Here is a 20,838-nt window from a genome sequence, read left to right on the forward strand (position 1 = left end):
TCTAAGCTTGGTTTGTATGAGAATATACACGTGGTATGAAATCCTTCATAAAAACCCGTGTTAAAACTGTGGTTGCTGTCAAAATTCATTGACAAATTAACATTATTAGCAGATAGGTGTGGGAGCAACCGGTTGAACGGGTTGATTTCAAGTTGCCAAAATGTTAGAAGGCACTGCAAGATTGTGAACAATCGCAGCCCCTTTTGAGGAGTAGGAATATAGATGAAGAAATAAATGGTTGTACACAAACAATAAAGCAAAGAATAAAAAACAAAAAAATAATTTCAAACAAGTCTTCCGTTTATTCCCCTAAATTGGTGTTAATTTCCAGAACTTTGCAACCCTAGTCCCGACTTCTCCATTTAGGAAGCAGTGAAATTGGACCTAAGAGCCCGAATATCGCGTCCTCTTCACAGTAGACGAGCGTCAGGTGATTGAACGACAGCAGCAAGCAGTTAATTATTGTTTGAATCTGTGAATGAGATCGTAAGCGCACGAGGAGGAAAAGAGCGGCGCGGACGTGTTCGTCGGCTACCTGTTGTCTGGGTCTGCTGCGGTCATGGCTCGGGTTACGCAACACATCTTCAGCGGAATGATTCTCCTGTCGCCCTGCAGGGACAGCGAGGCCTGAGGAGGAGGAGGGCTCCCAGACCGCGGCGGCGGCGACGACGACGAGGCGGACGGGACGGCAGCGCCGCCCAAACGCGGCGACTCGGGCGGGTGCGTTTCCCATCCGATCTCTGACACAGGTGAACCCTTTCTGACGTACGGCGTGGCCTCTCGCATGTACTTGACTGGACACGGAAGAAACAGGAAGAAAGACTGGTAAACAGAAACGTACGACTAAAGTACATCAAAACGGTTTCTAAGAGAACAACCGTGCTATTGGGAACCGTAATAGATAGGCAACATGTGAACTTGGATTTGATACGTGGATACATTCTCTCGTCTTATTTCTCGATTCTTTCAGTTCAATGTTTGGCCTTAAGAGAAATAAATGTACCTGTGAAGGGAATTGCCGTACTGACAAGATGAATTCAAATGCGACCCACATATTCGTGGTTCGGCATTCGCAAATTCGCCGGCAGTATTTGCTGATTTGGTGTGGGAATCTTTCGCCGCGTTATTCATATAAAACCCTGCTTATTTGCATTTTGGTTTTTCAATCTACAGTATATGTTTTGGGAGAATTTATTGCAGTGGCCCCGGGCATCCACCTGCTGCGGTCGAGCATCCCAAAAAAGGGTTTGGGTGGGCAAAAATCTTAGATAGTTGTTGGAAATACATACAAATAAAAATAATGATGCTTTTTCTAAGTTTCAAAAATGATTCATGTCTAGCCACTCATCCAATGATAACGATAGTACTCGTACAGTACAAGATGCGACAAATAGAATTTTGCTGAATTTTGATTGGCACTATCACAGCGCGTTCTACTGCAGCAAGACACGGACACGCACATCTCAAGTTGGGGCTCAATCCGTCTACATCCCACGTTCTGAATCCTCCGCCTGCTTGTTATGTTGAACAGACATATTCCACTGTACATACTGCGTCTAATTGGCAGATGGCCGCCGGCATTTGGGATTCGGCGTACAAAGTATTGTCAAGGGAGACACGGTGAAACGGTAACAAGCCTACCCGCCAACGAGAAGCTTGCACGAATGGAACTGTGGCTTTATGCGACTGTCCTCAATGGGCCTCCAAAGACGGCGTTTGCAAAAAAGGAGAATAGCCCACTGAGTCACGTCAGCGATGTCAGATTAAAGAGACAAAAAAAAAGGGGCTGAGGATTTGTTCTGGCGTACGCGAACAAAAAAATAAAATAAACAAGCAACGAGGGTGCACGATAAAGGCCGCAAGTAATCTGCCGCAGCTGAGACGTGACAACCGTGTTTCGAAATTTTGAAGCAAATCTTCAAATAGTGCTGATGTAATCTCAATAAAGTGCGGCCACAAATCAAGCCGTAAGGTTCCTTCATTGGGGCAAATGGTTACACCGTGCACGCATGTGTGTGCATTCCCACGGGGGCCGTTGCTGTCAAAGCGCCAAATCCGCACCCGACTCCATAATTGGCAACCAGCGAGAAGAAAATACAGTGGAACCTCACCGTCACTTGGCAGATTTCAAAACTCATTATCCAATTGAGATCAATTCCATTTATTTATTCAGTCAAAACTGTTGCCATCATTAAAACCTTTATTAACTGACATGTTCAAAGTAACATTTTGTGATGCGTGATACAAATGTACTGAAAGGTAGTGAGGGGAATTTGTTTTTTGTTTTTTTTCTATAACGAATAATGTTACTTTTCATACTTTTTAAAACAAAGCCACAAATCCGGATAGAATGTCAGTGTATCTTTTACAAATTAGGAAAAGTAATGATCTCCATCTTTTCTAGATGTCCATAAATCAGCACACTGAACCAGAGCGTCAGAAGAAATGAATTATCGTGTCAGTCCCAAACATTCGTTGTCCAATTCAAAAATAATGATTACAGGCTAGTAGCCCTAGCCTCCAATGCAGTAAAATCAATTTAAAAATAAAAATAAAATAAAATCACAAAAAAGAGAATTTCGGGAACAGGACGGGTCAGTAATTAGACCAATATCCATTTGCTTATTGTAAAAAAACAAAAAAAAAAAAAAAAAACACCGCAGTACATCTGATGCAATATCTAATGAATGAATTTTAAAAAAACAACAACAACAATAAGATGAGTCGGTAAGCTCTTACGAGTATCTGGGAGAGCAAACTGACACGGAGATGAGCTGGCACAAGAATTTACAGAGTATATTTACGACAATACGCCAGAGAATACACTTTGGAGAAGACTCAAGGTATTTGGTGCAACTCAAACTAGCATGTTGATTTCTATTTTGAGTATAAGAATCTGTAATGAGATATGGGATCGCCAGCTGGTTAAGGAACCGAACACTCCTCAACACTCAGGTCATAATTGAAAAACTGAAAGTGAAAGAAAAGATAAGAAAACATCTTATCAGACCGCCTGCATGTGCTAAACTATTAAAATCTGGCCCAAGATCCAAGGTGCCGATATGCAAATAGAACAGATACTGTTTATAAAACTCATTTCCTCCTCAGTCAATTAAGCTCATTAACCTGAACAACGCATGCGAAGGAGTGGCGGTTTTCTTGCACCCACGTAATGTGGACGCGGATGTCGTGCGGATGTGTGATCGTTTGCATCCACGTATGCGGCTGTCAGCTTTGCGGCAGAACACATTTCTCCAAAGGAAGAGAAACCTTGGACATTCGACCTGATTTCAGAAAGTGTCACGAAACAAACGGAACAAAGAGTTGATCCTTTGATGCCGGCTAAAAAAAAAAAAAAAAGAAAAGTCGAGTGAGGTCATCACACAATGTGACAGCTTGCCGCCTAAAATTTGAACGATATTTCGGGCAGGTTTTCTAGAAAATGATGGCTGAGCTCCAAATTGTACAAGCTTTGTAACTGGGCCAATTGTGTGCTTTTTTTTTTTTTTGGTAACTACTTCCGCATCTCATTTGGAGCTCAAAGTTACGGTTCCCCTGATGAATGACAGCCTACCGCCGGCGACCAGCTGCCGGGCCCCCGTGAAAAACCCCATTCGCTCGTCAAAAAACACTTCACTTGTTCAACTCGACTCAACCCCCGTCCAATTCCACCTTTTGTAAATACGACGGTTTCTTTCTTTCTTTATTTTGTTGACAGTCTCACCAGTTGTGCGACGACTTCATCAAGTCTCATTAAATTGTTTTTTTTTGTGTTTTTTTTAAACAATACTCACTTGGGGTTGAGGGGGGGGGGGGGGGGGGGGGTCCTTCTACGTGCTCCGAATGGGAATCTTAATTGGTGAGGGAATGTAGCGGATAAAGAAGAAGAAACGTCCTCTCATTAGGCCTGTGACGAGTAAGGTAGGAATTGTAAGGAGAACAGACTGGAGGCAGAAAAGTAGGAAAAGGCTCTTGTGATTGCAGAATGAAAGCTTTCCATGTAGGCTCTGAGCAGGTCGCTGGATATCTGACAGCAGTGCAAGACCTTCACAAGAGGCTCACCGTCACCGCAACCGATCTGGGGAGTATTTGTCCAAATTCAAGGCATGTTTCCTCTAACACTCAACATGATGTATCAGCACCTTCACCTTTAACACAAACAGAACGAAAGCCGGTCCCTGCGATGGGCCTCCTGACTGAAAGAAAATTACGGAATGAATAATGATGTGTCATTTCGAAGGGCTCGAGAACTACAATAGTGGCGGCAACAACTGCAGTAATGACAGATGACTGGAAAACTAAAATCAAATCAAATCAACAGAAGTTGGAAACATGACGGAAGAAAAACAGCCGGTAGAACACATGTACAGACTCCAATCTGATTTGGCGAAAGACGAAACTACTAACGTGGAATGGCACTCGTTTAAAAATGAGCCAAAATGAAAAAAATAGAGAGAGGGAGAGATATACCATGACAGAAAAAGACGACACTTATTTTAATTGAGTCTGAAAGGGATTGGCAATCCCCAAGCACCTTTTTCCCTTCGGAGAATGACACGCAAACGAAGCGCTTCCAAGTGGATCTCCCCCCCGCGGTGGCCAACTGGAACAGCTGCCACTGAACCTCTAAAGTCATTCGAACAACACACGCAGACCGACGGAAAACGTCGGCATGTGAAAACATTCCTCGGCTCAGAAAACAAAGACCAAAGAAGTCTTCGGGAAGCGTCGTCCTCCCTGAAACATGAAGGTTGCTTACATTGCAAAGTGGCAAAGCTTCGCTGCGTCGACTTCCATCAACCACTTTGTCTTGGCCTGGAGAAGAAGCCAAAGGAATAAAACTCTCAAGTAACGAAAGTCCAGCCACAGACTCCCCTTTCACTCTTCTGGGAAAAATCTATATGTGTGGAATTTTTTTTTTTTTTTTTTTTTTTTTTTAAACGTGCACTCATCCAGAAGAACATTTGTGCAATCGGAGAGCAATCTGTGTTTTAGTTCGAAGGTTCGAAATGATTGATGGGGATGAGGTCAGGGATCAACGCAACTTTACATAATGATCGTTCTGAAGGAGATTTGCTTATCAGCATTTATGTAAATTTACACCGCGGGTCCCAATTTTGAATGCTGCTGTCTGTGTACAAGTTTGAGGTTGGTGTGAGCGGAAGTTTGCGAGCACTCATCACGGCCATCGACGTCGTGCTCATATTGGTCTTTCACGGCCTTATTTACGAAAAGGTTTGCGTGTGGGGCCAATCCCAGGCAAGAGGCGGGGACAGCAAGCCAATCGCAAATTGTTGGGAAAATTCTGTGAAAACTAACGGATGATTTAGGAATCAATTCAATACGGTAACTAAATGTGTCTCGAGACTCCCAACTCGTCAGAAAGCTGAGTTGAGTCCACGTCCATTTGGAATTGCATTTCCATCGGCAACCGCGCGTTTCCCCAGTGAGCCGCTGACCAGCGAACATCAACACGTTAAAAAAAGAGGCCAGCGGACTTGATGTGTCAGAGCTGTTATTGCCAGTCGACTGGATTTAGCTTCAATTTGACCCTTCAAGTATTCACTGAAGAATAGCCCATCGGATAAGAAAGACTCTTCGAGTTTTGTAACAACCATTCAAAGAAAATTGGGTCAAACGGGCACGTCCCACCGGTAGGAGACCCCGGGGACGACCCAGGACACGCTGGAGAGACTATGTCTCTCGGCTGGCCTGGGAACGCCTCGGGATTCCCCCCCCCCCCCTTCCGGAAGAGCTGGAGGAAGTGGCCGTGGAGAGGGAAGTCTGGGCGTCCCTGCTAAAACTACTGCCCCCCGCGACCTGACCTCGGATAAGCGGTAGAAAATGGATGGATGGAGGGATGGGTGGTTGGGTCAAACGGCAAAGGTTACAATAATTCCACCCGGAGGCAACAGGAGTTTTTAATCCTCCTTTCACGGAGCTTGGACGAAGCGTTTCTGCATTTGTTTTGGTTTTGTAAGCATACACAAAGCAGAGGAATTGAGTATCTTCTGCACAGCAATGCTATTGTCATTAATATCGTCATCGTCATCATCCACCATGAGTCAGTGTCTGAACAGATGATAGCTTCTCGGCTGACGTTCTCGCACACACAAACACGCGTGCACACACACACACACACACACACACACACACACACACACTCTTGACTGAAGCATCAGTCTAGACAACACTGGTCGTGACTGAACACAATGATGCGCACACACCACCACTTTCGCCGTCAACGATTGTTGGGGGCCCCAATGAAACGCTCGCAGGCCACTGACTCATTTGCTTCCAGCTCAAGTAGGGCGCACGTTTTTTTGTGTGGACTTTGTTCTTTTTTTAGTCCGCGTTCGTGTGCAGAAGACAGAAGAGCGTCCAACGTTATGAGAAACATGCAGCTGGAAAGTCACAAAAAAAACAACAACGACTGAAGTTTGAATCACCTTCATGCATGGTGTCAGCTTAGGGAAAGAAAAAAAAACTAGTAAAAAAAAAAAAAAATCCACTACTGTGTGACATTTCTGCCCACTAGGACAACTTAATGTTACTTGAAAGGCAAAAACTGTGCACTAGTTGACATCCGTGTGTGACTAGTACTACCAGTGAAGTGCTACAAACCCCAATTTCGATTAAGTTGGGTTGTGTAAAACGTAACTAAAATCAGAATACAATGATCTGCCAATGCTTTTCAACCTATATTCAATTGAGTACAGTAGGACCAGAAATGTAAATGTTCAAACTGATAAACCTTTTTTTCCCCCCTCCCTTCTCATTTTGACACGTTCCAAAAAGCTGGCACAGGGGCATGTTTACTACTGTTAAATTATTGGGACGCAAATTATTGAAGCTTTGTACGTGGAATTCTTTCCCATTCGTGCTTGATGCGCAATTTGAGTTGCTCAACGGTCTGGGGTCTCGGTTGTCGTATTTTGCGCTTCACAGCTCGATAACAAATCTATTCCACCTCTTGGACATTTGAACTATCAGAAGGGTCATAACACTTCCTCCTCACTGCGCGGGGGCCGTGCGGTATTATATCACCTCAAGATTCAAAGTCTGGATGTTTATTTTTTTGACAATAACGAGTGAAAATAGTGACGTGAAATACATTTGTGTAGGCCTGTTTTGTTAAACATTGAGACCACGCTCTCGCCCGGGTCCCCCCCCGCTCGGCTCGCTCTGCCTATTTTTCTTATCAACTCTGCTTTTCCCTTCTGCCGTGTAGCCCCCTCGCTCCCCTGAGAACGATCATCGCTGTGTGTATGAGTGAGTGAAATAGACACTCGGCGTTCGAGAGTCCTCACCGGGACAGGAATAAAGTGAGAAGAGTGCACTCACGTGATACATTTCCCCGCGTGTGTGCGCAAAATGATGTTCAGCCTTCACAGTAATCGACTATGTGACCAATTTTCATCTTCTAAAAGCAACTGTTGATGTCGGTAAACGTGTGGGTGCATGAACCAGTGAGACGGCAGGAAACGCGCCGAATTTTGCGCCTTGCATAGGGGGGGGAAAAAAAGGAGAGCTGAACATGAATGCGCCTCTCGTGGAAGGACTGGTTACATAAGAGCATTCCTAGAAGTGGAACCCTTTTTTTCGTGCTCAAATTTACCTCCAAAGTCAATTAATGAACAGTTTTCCTTTGACGTCACGCACCACTGGACACGGCCGCAGTCGCCATGCCGGACGCCTTGTTTCGTTACGGTGCTTAGTGAGTGTTTGAATCGACAAATTTGCCAGCCAACGTCAAAAAAAAACCCAAAAATGTTTTAAAAAAAAAAAAATGGTGAATTGGTGGGAGAGACAAAGTCTCATTCCACCGTTTGCCGGCACCAATTTTGAATCAGAACATTTGTCAGGGCAGTTGACGTTGAATTGTATTTTTATTTCCTCTTGACCCTCACAGCTGCGCTTCTATGACGGAGTGGAGTTGATTCTGTCGATGATTAACGTGATGTTGTTTTTAACTCAGGGTTTCGTTTGACTTTCGAGGCGTATTCGTCCGGATAATTTGGGTTAAACCTCAAATTGTCCGACTTCTGGGACGCATTTAACAACTCGAAGGTACGATGATCCCAAACTTTGCTCCGAAGTTGTTCAATTGCATCTGGATTGAAACGTTTGGCCAGTCGCTTTGAAAACGAGTGAGAGAAAAAAAAAAAAAAAAAAAAAAAAAAAGTTTTGAAGAAAGGTCAGGTTTCTCAAAACCAGCAAGCAATTTTCACATCCTGACTCCATTGTAACTGTGGCAAGTAAATTGCACGCAACAGAACATTTCACCCATGGACTTCAGCGCTCGGGATCCCTGCTGTTTTCGTTTTGATTCAACCAAACGGGGCTGCGATTTTTTTATTTGTATTTATTTATTTTTTTTATGCTTCCCGGGAAGCAAAGCGAATGCAATTAACTGGCACGTAGAAATTCTCAAGTACCGTTTTGGATTTGCATAAGCATAAGCGTCCGCATCTGGAATTGCAAATGTAACGCATACTGTTCAACGGGCGCGTCACAGGATTGTAAATGTGTTTTGGGGCCATTTGTAGTACGATGGCGCTCGAGGGAAAAACAAACAAAAAAATCATAATAATCAATGGCTGGACTCCCTGAATATTGATTTACAAACATGGTTGCGACTGATCACCTGTGAACGTCTGGTAGAAGCAGAAGAACAATCCGCTGCCGTGGTCAGAAGAGCTCTTCTTCTCTGTTTTTCGGCGGCCCACGCGCCGTCGCTTTTCGACTTCGAGTGCCGCGCGTGCGCAATTGCGGGCCTCGCGAGCTTTCGGGCCAAACCTCTGAGCGAGAACTCTCGCCGGCGTACTTTTGAGGTCAAATTCTGTGCGTGACACGAGGAACGCGATCGGTTTGAACAGAAGAATGCTTTGTCACAAAAGAAAACGTGAACAGAACCAATTGAAAATCGGTTCTTGTCCGTATCCGAATCGGTGCGGAAGAGGCTGATGCGCTAACTTTGCTCTCCTGGGCGAAATGAACCTGGATTCACTTTTGCAATCGAAGGAGAAGCCGCCGGGCACGTCGTGAACTCCTGTTTCAACGCGTACCGATCGCCGCGGACGTGTTTTGCTCGGCCGAGTCGGCCGTAACCCGTTTTTCTCCGCCCCCGGCCCATCGCAGGCTCGAAAGACGCCGACGATTGGAAATCGGACGGGTCGAAGGAATTTCCGTTACGACCGATTGCGAAGGGCCCGCGCGGGCAGATCAGACCGACGCGGTAACACGTCGAGGCTGAAACCCGATTGGACAAATAATCCGGCAACGGTGCGCACCGGAAGAAATGCGGCCGAGTCAGAAACGCTACGGAATCGAGAAAAATGGGAATACGTTCCGGCAATCTCGTGGAAGAAATATTCGAAATGTATCCGAGCGCTTCTGACAATGTTCGCCGGAAGAGCTCGCGGAATAAAACGACTAGTAGGAGCGTCCAAACGGCAGTCATGAAGCGAGCCTACCTTCCAGCGTCACGTCCTTGCCCGCCCGCTTGAGCGCCCGCACCGCCTCGTCGTGGCTCGCGTCCCTCAGGTTGAGCCCGTCGACGGCCAGGATGGCGTCCCCGACGTACAGAGCCTGCGTCTGGTCCGCGGCCAGCCCCTGGAAGATTTTGCTGACCAGGATGGGCATCTTATTCTCCCTGCCGCCTTTAATGCTGATGCCCAGCCCGCCGGCGTCCTGCTTGGTCACCTTGACGCATCGCTTCCCGTTGGCGATGGTCTCCGGCACCGCTCGGGGCCGGTTGTTGGAGTTGTTGTTGTCGAGGTGCGATCCGTTGGCGACGAGCCCGTTGGAGGAGTCGCCGCGCCCGTCGCAGCTCAGCGTCAGCGCGTCCTCGCTTAAGCGCAGCCAGACTTTGTGCCAGCGAGCCCGCACCAGAACCTCCGCCAAGCCACTTTCCTGCGCGGCCATGGCTCCAGCATGTCTCCGGCGAGCGTCCCGCTCGCCCCCGAGCTGCCAGACTTTGAAACCCCCCCCCCCGCGCAGCCACAGGTTGCAGTTCGATCCCCGCTGTCAGACGGCGATCTCAAACCTGCCACATTTCGCAAACACACACGCGCTCCGTCCAGAACAAATCCAAAACGCCAAGCACCCGAATGAGCGTCACGCTTAGCACCGTCGGCTGCCTTCTTCGGGAGTGAACGTATTCTCAGTCAACGGCCTACTCTTCCGTCCGCAACTTGTCCGAAAGTGCGATTAAGAAACAAGCCGAGTCGACGATCGTTTGCCGGGCGGTGGGCGCGCGCACGCACGGAGGCGTGGGGTCGGCTGCGCGCCTCCAGGAATGCGACCCTTCCAGTTTCTTTCGTCCTTTCTTTTTCGTCTTTCACGTCTCACAGGAGAAAAGGAAAGCGAGAGCGCGATTCTTCTCATTTATCCTCCTCATCCTCGTCTGTGCAGGGTGCACACGTTGTCACCGAACAACTGTTGCTCTTTTTTGTTTTCCTTTTTGTCCGTTCTTGCTTTTGAATGAGTGACGTTGCGATGACGCCTACTGGTGTGACGTTTCCGACAAGGTAACCAAATGGCACCCCCGCCGTCCATTTTCGTTGGGGTCAAAGTTCATCTGCGTCCACTCCGCTCGACCACAATTCATCCTCGCCGGCGAAACGATGACAGCAGATATGACACAATTGGATTATCGATACATTATGGAAGCAGTTGCAAATAGAGTTCAGCCGAACAATGTAACGTATTTAAAGTATTACTTCTCACGGCATTAGAAGTGAAACAGCCAAAGAGGGCTTCAGCTGGATTTTGAAAAAAATAAAAATAAAGAAATAAGAAGAAGAATCATCTTTTGTCTCAATGAGCTGTGTGTGGTGCAGCAGCTCTGATTCGATTTTTTTCAAAACAAACTTTTATACGGAAATGAGCTATCCACTTCAATGCACGTTCTTTGTTGTATAAAACAAACAACGAAACAGAAGAAAAGGCCGTTCTTATTAAAGGCCTGATAACCGATTGCTTTTTGAAAGCGAGCGCTGGCGTCGGAGCAAACGTTGACACGCGCTTTGGGATTGCATCGCAATTCAAGTGGGCGGCCGCGTTGTAATATGTCCGTCCGGACCCGCGCTTGCCGCACGGCCGTAAGACCGACGGCATCTCGTCTTAATCGCGCGCCAGCTCGCGTGACTCGGTTTTTCAAAGCAGCGCTGCGCCGCAGAAAATGTGCCGCGGGAAATACTCCCATTTTCCTCCAGCGCTCTGAAAATGGTCGTTTATTTATCATACAAATAATGTATCTCCGGTCATCTGTCCGTGGGAGTGACGGACAGTGACAGGCACGATTTGCCTATCTGTTGTTGACCAATACCGGCCACTCGTGCGCCCGAGTAGCATCTGCGCCATCTGCACAATGGACTGAGTAGTATCCGTAACCTTTGCACAATCGACATTGTCCCAGACGATCGCGCCACTCGTCGCTTTAAACCGCATACGCTCCTTGAAGTCCCGGCGCCCTTTGCACTGCACCGGACTACTGCGAGATTAGCCTGCAATTGGTTGATGACCAATCCAGGGTGCACGCAGCTTCTTGCCTAAAGTCCAGTATTTGTAGATCTGTCCTAGAAACGGCGACAAAGACTGCATTTCAGGTAATGTCATCAGTGTCCACGATATGTTCGTACTCTATAGGCAATTTGGTTCAAAACAGGTCTTTAAGGCAGCTAAAAGTTGAATTAAAAACTCAGAGAAACCCTCGCGATGGTGAAAATAGTTAGTTTTTTCTCTCTCTCAAGATTCACGAAGAAACAAAAACTGTCCGTCATCGTCAATCAAGGTCACGTGTAAAAGAAAAGCGTCCAATTGCAAATGGTGAGTGTGGCAACAGGGTCAAGTTGAATGAAACCCTGGCGCCTCCTGCTGGACAGAGAAGACATTGCAGGCAGAAATCAAAGGCACTGTATATTCATCTTTTTCTTTTTTTAAATGATTACTGTTGTATTTAGTCATGATTACTACTCTGAGAATGTAGATTATTTGGAGAAATATTGCATTAAAATAAACGGCACAATCTTGATTTTGGTTCGTATTGGGGTGAAAATCAAGCGATCAGAGTGTCTGTCTTACAGTCAAAGGTGTTGCTTTGAATCTTGACACCTTTATATGTGATATTAGTCTTGAGAATGGGATCATAGTTCCAAATGGAACACGTCCACGTCCCTCCGTCTGTGCAATAACCTGCATGATGTTTGGAGGCTGTTTTTTTTGAATGACTCCAGTTGGATGAGTGACGTTGCCTCAGGGATCATTCATGAACTGCCCAATGAACGACTTGCAGAAGGATGAATCTTTTTTCGCTGAACTGATTCTGCGGTGATTCATTCATTCGTTCGGTTTCCCTCAGTCGGCCTCCACTGTGAAAAAGCAATGTTGCCGTTGCAATGATGCAGTTGCCACTCATGAGACTAATAAGGGTTACTTTACCTCGATTTATCGAATCTCATCTGAATGTTATTATTGCCAATTGTTTGTATTTTTTAACATTTTTATTGGGGCCCTGTCAATGTGCGCATGGAAAAGGAACAGTCTGTAGAGTTCAAACAAGACATTAGCACACATTGTGCTCAATGTTAAACCATACACGTGAATAAAATGTATTCTCAGTGCGGCAATGTAAATAATACAGCTTTGAGCGGATGTGTTGAGCCCCCCCCCCCCCCAGTGACTTGGAGTCATATCGATGCGCTGGTTTTCCCCAGAGCGGTCGGTGCCTGAAATACGAAGCGCTTCCCCGACGATAGCCGGATCTTCAACTCTGACCCCCGAGTCGGGTTCGGCGGTAGAGGTCGACGTGTCGCCACCCAGAGCTCTGCCCTGCTCGGACGACTGAATCGGGCGCCGCGGAAACTACAATAGACAGATTTACGAAAGGATCACGTAGAGCCGCCTTTTATTGTCATGGTAACCATGTGTGCTTCATCGACTGCGACCGATTAAGTCTTGGATACAAAAATACATTTATTCTGAAAAGACTTTACAGAAGAATCAGAAAAGACGAGTTAGAAAAAGGATACCACAAAATCAATGCAGTTCAATTATGAATCATGAATTGGGAGAACCAAAATAACAATGCAACTGCTACGGCAAGTGTTCACCAAGAACCTTTGTCATTCAGGGACAAAAGGGACAAAAAAAAAACCCAAATAATAATAAAAGAGCATCTACTGTTGCATGATTGGCCAGAAGGCACACGGGAGGACATCGGGCAGATGTTAGAAAGGACACAAAGTCCCCAAAACGAGCTGTGATCACAGCTCGAGCCCTTTTTATTGATTGATTTATTTTTGTATTTTTTTTTGGGGGGGGGTGGGTGGGGCAGGTCGTAGAGTTACTTGAACAACGCGTCCCGTGCTCGGAAACTGTCAACCGCACGCTTATAACATTAGAATGATAACATATTAGAACACGTGTTAGCATAATTGTAACACCACAGTTTTCAATCTCACACAAGAGTTACATTTGTGAGGATTTGTTTTTGTTTCGTTTGAAATTCTACACCAATATCCCCACGGGACTATTTGCAGCATTGCCAACTTCCACTCTGTACAGCTTCGTCCCGTAAATGCTCTCAGGATACCTTGTGTGTCCTTCATGAACATACTGTACGTCGTAGTTCGTTCTCTAAATCTGCTCTCCAAAAGAGGAGAAACTCGTTATGTCGTACGTGCCAAGTGCTTTCATTCTAAAGGGACCTTTATGCACAACTCTGAATTACATTGCATAACTTGGACTACAGTTAAGAGTTGATGCAACTCATGTTAAAGATTTTGGACAACAATTTGTCCAACTCAAAGGAATTCCTAATTATGCAAGCAGTCACCGGCTGTAACGACGAACGCTACGACCGGTAGCGTCATGCCGCTGTAGCCCGGCTCCGAAGGCCGCCCACGCCGCGTTGTCGCGTGGGCAGTTACCGTGGCAGGCGCAGGTCAGGATCACCATGACCGGCCTCTTGCCGGTTTTACCGCCGGCGCAGGTGAACTCCGCCAGGGCGGTCTTGGTTCTGTGCGGGGTGCAGCAGCGGCCGTCCTCGCAGGAGCCGCAGTAGCGAGGTTTGTAGGCCTGCACGCTGGTGCAGTTCTTGTAGGAGACCTGGACGGCTGTCTCGCTCCTCACCGTCCTCTGGCATTTGCTGCCTCTCTGCAGATGCGGCGGGGAGGACATTTTTAGAACTGCAGTGCACACGTATGTTCGACCCAGGACAACGATATCCTCATAATTAGTGTCTACGTCCAATTATGAACTACAGAGCTTTTCAGAATGTATTAATGAGGCCGTCTGACATTGATAAATGGAGGATTAATCCTTCATCAAATACAACTCCAATTCCAATGAAGTTGGGACGTAGTGTTAAACATATGTTAACTTAGAATTTCATGGCTGCAACTGTTCCAAAAAAGCTGGGACACGGTCATGTTTCCCACTGTGTTACATCACCTTTTCGTTTAACAACTTTCAATAAACCTTCGGGAACTGAGGACGCAAATTGTTGAAGCTTTGTAGGTGGAATTCTTTCCCGTTCTTGCTCGATGTACAGCTTCAGCCGTTCAACAGTCCGGGGTCTCCGTTGTCGTATTTTACGCTTCATAATGCCCCACACATTTTCAATGGGAGACAGGGCTGGACTGCAGGCAGGCCAGTCCAGTACCCGCACTCTTTTACTACGAAGCCACGCTGTTGTGACAGGTGAAGAATATGGTTTGGCATTGTCTTGCTGAAATAAGCAGGGGCGTCCATGAAAAAGACGTTGCTTGGATGGCAGCATATGTTTCTCCAAAACCTGCGTGTACCTTTCAGCATGAATGGCGCCTTCGCAGATGTGTAAGTGACCCATGCCATTGGCACTGACACAGCCCCATACCATCACAGATGCCGGCTTTTGAACTTTGCGTCCATACCAGTCCGGATGGTTCTTTTCCTCTTTGGCCCGGAGGACACGACACTACATTGCAGGTAAAATGTTTAATATTTATGATCATTCGTCTGTTCTTGAACTCATTCACGGTTTCGAGATTCCCCTATGACTCTTCAAAGACCAACAGGTGCATGTTTGTGTAGAAAGCCGTGCAAATGTGGTGGAAACACCGACAGTTCTCTGGACTGTATCAGGCTCCACAGTTACACAGTTACAAGATTATAACCACCATTTTCCTTGATCTAACACAGGTAAATCATCCCCTCCAGGAGGAGTCATAGAAATCCAATTTTAGCAAGCAAGTCCGACATTTGGGTATTTTACTTGCTGTCGAAACGGATCAAATTCGACCCGGACACTATGTAAGCGTTTTGTAATTCGTCTGCGATCGTACCTTTGGCTTCGCGAGCGCCGTCCGGTCCTGCCGGTCGTCGTCACAAGGTCTGACCACGCACAGGCGGCTCTGCTTGACCAGCTCACAACGCCGGTTGTTGTTGGCGACCCTGGTGGACACCCCCGCGCCGCAGGTCCGAGAGCAGGCCCCCCACTCCGTGGTCTGCTCGATGCAGTTCAAGCTGGGCTCCCAGGAGTCAAAGCTCACCGTTTCCTCCCGACGAAAGGCTCCAGGAGCACCGAGGAGAGCACAATTGTGTAAGAGAGGCAGCTTGAAAAGGTTACAATTCGCTGAAATTTTCAACTGAAAATACTGTCAGTGAATCCCGAACTTCGGTACGGAAATCAGAGAATCTCGTCAGTGCTTCACATCTCAGGTTGAGGTGACAACACTCTCTTTCTTCTGTGTCGCGCTTCATTCCAGCCTCTTCCTCTCACGGGTCAGAGCGAAGTCAATAACCTTTCGGCTCTGTGTGTCTCGCACTTGTACGACACCAGGAGCGTGCGTTTCCCCGAGTGTGGGAACTATTGTATGTCTGCATGCGGCGCAGTCATCTCATGAAATCCAAGACGAGAACCGGATCAGACCTGCCGTAATGCTTTTTGCGGTGGCAGTTCGCAGCGATACGGAACTAAACTATCAAACGAAACTATTTTAGTGACCTTATGTAAGATACATTGGAGGAGCACAGTGCCAGAAACAGCACTCAGTATGCAAACTAAGGCCTGACCGATTCATCGGTCGGTTGATTTGATCGATTTTACTATCTTCGTAAAAGCGGACCGCTGACGCAACAGTGTATTGGATGTTATTAGGGTTTGCAGGTGTACCTAATGAAGTGTCTGATTTGAGCCCTTTTCAAAAATATTCAAAATCCGGAGTTTGCCGATTTTACACCAAGCGCCACCTCAAAAAATACTTAGCTTTACAAATGCAATAATGCAGTAGGCCGAATCAAGTGTTCAACGGTACTAAAAGGATTCAACTACACGTATTGCACATAAGTGACATAAAATTGGACTTAAAAAAATGCTAAAAAACGAAAGGATCTTACCCATTAAATGCAAATGTATTCTGTTATACTTAATAGTTAAATACCACTGAACTATAATTCAAAATAGATACATGAGTGTACTGTACATGAAAAGCAAAATAAAAAATAAATAAATAAAATACTGTAGTGGATTTTAAAAGGCTGCATGTGCAGCTACAAGCATCATTTGAATATGTTTGCTTTTATTGCATGTTTTAATATTGTAAATTGTATTTGTATTGAATTCAGTGTTTCTTTCATGTGCCACTAGAGGGAGCCCGCGTAGCACCGGAACTCTTGGCGCGACCCTCGACCCTCGTGTCGGACGTTACGAGAGCGTGCAGGTGTACCTAATGAAGCGTCTGCTCACCCGCCATCGCAAAGCCACCCAGTGCGCTGGCTTCAGCCTGGGGCTCGCACACCCACTTCTCGCAGCACTCGCCGGGCACTCGCACCCTGCGCGGCACGGGGCAGTCGGGCCCCGGCAGCATGACGTCGATGTTGCAGCGCGGGACGCAGCCGATCTGCCCGTCTCGGCACACGCACTGGTGCTCGCAGCTGGGGAAGAAGGTCCGGCCGTTGCGGTAGACCTCACCGTCCAGAAGACAGACGTCGCCTTCGTGCGCTGGAAGACAAAGACCGTCGGAGGATCAGGAGTCGTGTTTTCTCAGCGGATACTGCACAAAGTGACTCACCAACACATACGCCCGTCCGCTTGCGTTCGCCGGAGGTGTCGTCGCACCGCAGGCCTTGGCGCGTGTCACAGGGGTTGAGTTCAGAACACGCCTGACCTTTGTGGCGAGCGCACACGAGGCAGCAGGCGCAGTCGTCCAGGATCAGGGGCACCCCGGGGTGACAGATCGGGGGCTCCTCTGGGCACTGGCATCTCTGCGGGCACACTTGGGACCGGGCTAAAGTGAACACCTGATTGGCACAAACATCAAAACAATTTTTACTGGGTTATTTTCCAAAATGTAAGGCATGAACGGAACATTGGGTGAAGGAGGGACGCGTGCCAGGCGTGCGTGATGCCACGGAGGAAGGGAAAACGTGACATTGCCGTGAATAATCATGCGAACTGTAAATTAAGTTGAAGTAGACAACATGCAAGGTCATGTGATTTTGCTCAGCCAATCCGACGCGATGATGATTAGAATTAATCATCGCAATCATGTGCTTTATATATTGATATTGGAAAAAAAAAGGATCTTACCAATTTACAGTATTTTACGAGTTAATGTATGAATGGAAACGTAACCCTGATATGTGTGATAGTGATATTGTGCTCACAATGAACTCGTAAAAAGATGAATTTAAGCATTTCTGGGGAAAAAATTCCCTTCCTACCTGTGCTGTAAAGCATAGGAGAAAAAGAGCTCTATCCCACAAACGGGTCATCTTCTCAGCACGCGGAGCTCAATTTAAAATGAATTTGAAAAAGAAATAATCTTCAGCGTCGAAATTGTCTATGCTGAAGCCGGCTCGAGTCCTTGGATTCAGGGTTGACGTTTCCCTCCTCTCGTTCTCTAGCTTGCGTGGAAGCAGAAGGTTGTACTCTCTTTGTCGTTGTGCCTCCGGAGCGAGGAGGGGAGGGCCTTATATCGACGAGCCGTCCCACCGCCACCACGACCACCGGGAGCGAGGAATGCGTGCGAGAACGCCCCAAGTCTTTGAGGAGGACTTTATTTCTTTGTTTTATTTTTTTTCCTTCCCATTATTTGGACATTCTGCCAGAAAAGTTGCCACATGGGACAATTTACACCCTTAAACGCAAACAAGTGAGGGGAAAACGCTTTTACTGTATTGCATCAAACTGAAAACTCAACACTGTAATTGTCCAGTTGCAGTGAAAACATGCCGGCTGCAAATATAGATTATACAATGCAGATATACAGTATTTAGAAATAGGGTGCACCTTGTGAATGTGTTCATAAAAAATACTTAAGTTGTGGCACTTGCGTGAAAAATAATCAAAGGTTCCAGCCAAGCAACCTCTTGTGAACTGAAGCTGTTGAAAGTCATTCATTCGGACAGAACTGCAGTAACTGTATTGTTCGCAGTGCGAAGGGGGCACAGCCTTTAATATGAAGTGGGCTTGCTTTGCTCCTGAAACTTAAAAAAAACAAAAATCTTTTAGCCCTCACAGGTGCATCAGTATCAGGTGTCAAATTCGGAGTAGCAGCCAATTTCAGCATGTCACTCAAGTGGTGAGTGGTCATTTACGTGGTCATCAGGGCGACCTCCAGTGGACCAAAATAGCAACAACAGTTACTTTGATGGAAAATTTGGAGCGCTCGTGTTCCCACGACCGTCCGGTTCTGGCCCGCGGGCTTTACGTTTGACACTCCCGGTCTGAAATTGTGAATCGGTCGTTGGGCTCCACGTGCGATCGGCTGGCCAACTCCGCGGCTGGGAAAGCCTCCAGCTTACCCGTGACCCAAATGAGGAAGAGTGGTCCGGAAAATAAATGGCGGGATGGAAGGGCGATTCTGAACAAATAACTGTCTGTCAAGCGTCCCTGTTTTTCCGATTCCCCTTTGGGCTACACAAACGGAGGATTCCATTTCCTCGTTCAGGATGTTGGCGTCATCACGCGGGGATTCCCTTTGGTCCGTCTGCCAGTAGACGTCGCGTCTTTGACCTCCCTCCTCGGATCCTTCTTGGGAGGGCGCACATGGAAAAGCCCGTCATATCCACAGGGATCCGGAGCGCTTCCATAAATAGGTACGCCGTTCGGAAAGTTTCGGGCGGTCGGCAGCTTGGATCGGCGGGAGGCCGACACGGAGGTCATCGCATCTGCTCAGAGGTCGCGTTGGGGTTTGGCCCCCGCTGAGACAGAAGGATATAGTTACACGTGACCAATGCTCGTCGACACATCCGGTCAGCCGCCGTCGCGGTGATTCCCACGCGTTCGCGTGCCGTGAGAGTTCATCGGGACAATCGGGGACAATTGTGTCCCCGCCTGTTGCCATACAATTTTGTGTTCGACCAACCAGACTCGGGTTGCGCACTGACTAAGGGGAATTGTGAGCTAAGGCCTGTTTTTGCACGCACAGCTTAGCGTACAGTATATTGGGACAGTATGCGGAAGAGAGCGTTGCGGCTCAAACATGTTGAATGTTGAAGTTCACGGCGCGGCCGTGTTTGCCGACTGCGCCGCCGCATCACTCGTCCGCTGGTCTTCTCGGAGCTCAACCGGATGCAAACGAGGCCGCCGGCACCGCAAAACCTTCTTCCGACTCCACTTTTACACGTGCGCAATTCAAGCTCAGTATTTCCGTAAGTCTAATTCAGCTTCTATTGCTTTATATGGGTATCAATGTTGATTAAATCTTGGTCATATATGATGGAATTTTACGACCACTTTTTTATTATTATTATTTTTTTTTTTTTTTTATGTACATGACACATCCCATTTGGCGGTTCTATAATGAACCCATTCATAGGCAAAAGAAAATACAATGAAAAACGATTCACTTGATATAAATCGGTCAAACAATATGTAAATATCCTTTATTCCTTAAAGCCGCAATGCAAAACTTTTTTGCTCCTCGGCTCGCTTTACAATTGTGATTGTGCCACTGTGATTAAAAAAAAAAAAAAAAAGAAGAAAAACAGCAATTCTCAACAATAATGTTAGTACTGACACGAGTGCCAACAAAACTGTCACGTGTCCTGGCTGGTCCGCCACTAATACAAAACATGGTTGCCGTGGTAGTTTGAGAATTAGAATTATGTGTTACAATAATTCCAGAAAGCCAATAAATGTGTGGAAAAAAGTGAAGGTATCGAAGCATATTTACCGTGGAGTGGCCTGGCACAGTAAATGTGTGATATCAGAATGAGGTGGGAAGTCTGCGCACGCACATTCATGCTATCTGTGAAATAGCTGACGCGAAGACATGAAGGAGGCGAGGGCGCGCACACGGCGGCGGAGATGTCGTATTGCCGGCGAGATGAGAGGAAAAAGTGCAGGATGACGACCGCTTCACGCCGTCCGGGCCTCCGAGGACGCACATCGCACCAGATGTTGTGATCGCCCTCGGACAAAACACACTTTGTTCAGCGGAAGGAAATGTTGAAGCGCCACTTCGAAAGGAGGTTTGACACCATCCTTTCCCGACAAAGTCACATCCACCGCGACGGTTAGCTTGACCGCAAGCAAGCTGCCGTCGGGCTTCGCGCAATTTTGCTCGGCCAACACCAGAGACAATATCGCCCGGGAGAAGAAGTCGCCCAGAAGTGGGACATCATTATCACAGCTGTGTGCTGTGTAAAAAAAAAAAAAAAAAAAAAAAAAAAAACACAATATTTTTAAATATTGTTTCTCGCACTCACAGGCCACACACAACATTACACTCGTAAAAGGGCTTTTAATATTTTCGCCCTCTCATGCAGCGAAATGTGCCAGCTGAAAACGACGCGATTTGGAACAGATTGCGTAATCACAATCGCATTGCAAAAGAGACGAAAAGG

The 20,838-nt window shown here is 46.8% G+C and overlaps 2 protein-coding genes across 2 annotated transcripts in view; both read right to left on the reverse strand.

Moving 5' to 3' along the window:
* sntb1 (syntrophin, basic 1) overlaps window positions 1–10,460 on the reverse strand; it is a 29,155-nt gene extending 18,695 nt beyond the window's left edge. The window contains 2 exon segments of the mRNA XM_061675199.1: window positions 536–794; window positions 9,477–10,460. Coding sequence (XP_061531183.1) covers window positions 536–794; window positions 9,477–9,927 — 710 coding nt within the window. The 5' untranslated portion in view covers window positions 9,928–10,460.
* A 2,309-nt stretch (window positions 10,461–12,769) lies between these two features.
* LOC133401958 (CCN family member 3-like) lies at window positions 12,770–17,913 on the reverse strand. The gene is given in 7 exon segments (XM_061675491.1): window positions 12,770–12,867; window positions 13,841–13,904; window positions 13,906–14,160; window positions 15,330–15,556; window positions 16,733–16,987; window positions 17,058–17,286; window positions 17,710–17,913. Coding segments are annotated over 7 exon segments (1,179 nt in total). The 5' UTR covers window positions 17,761–17,913.
* Between the last annotated feature and the right edge of the window lie 2,925 nt (window positions 17,914–20,838).

The sequence above is a fragment of the Phycodurus eques genome, chromosome 4 (assembly GCF_024500275.1).
Source record: "Phycodurus eques isolate BA_2022a chromosome 4, UOR_Pequ_1.1, whole genome shotgun sequence".
Classification (NCBI taxonomy): Eukaryota; Metazoa; Chordata; class Actinopteri; order Syngnathiformes; family Syngnathidae; genus Phycodurus; species Phycodurus eques.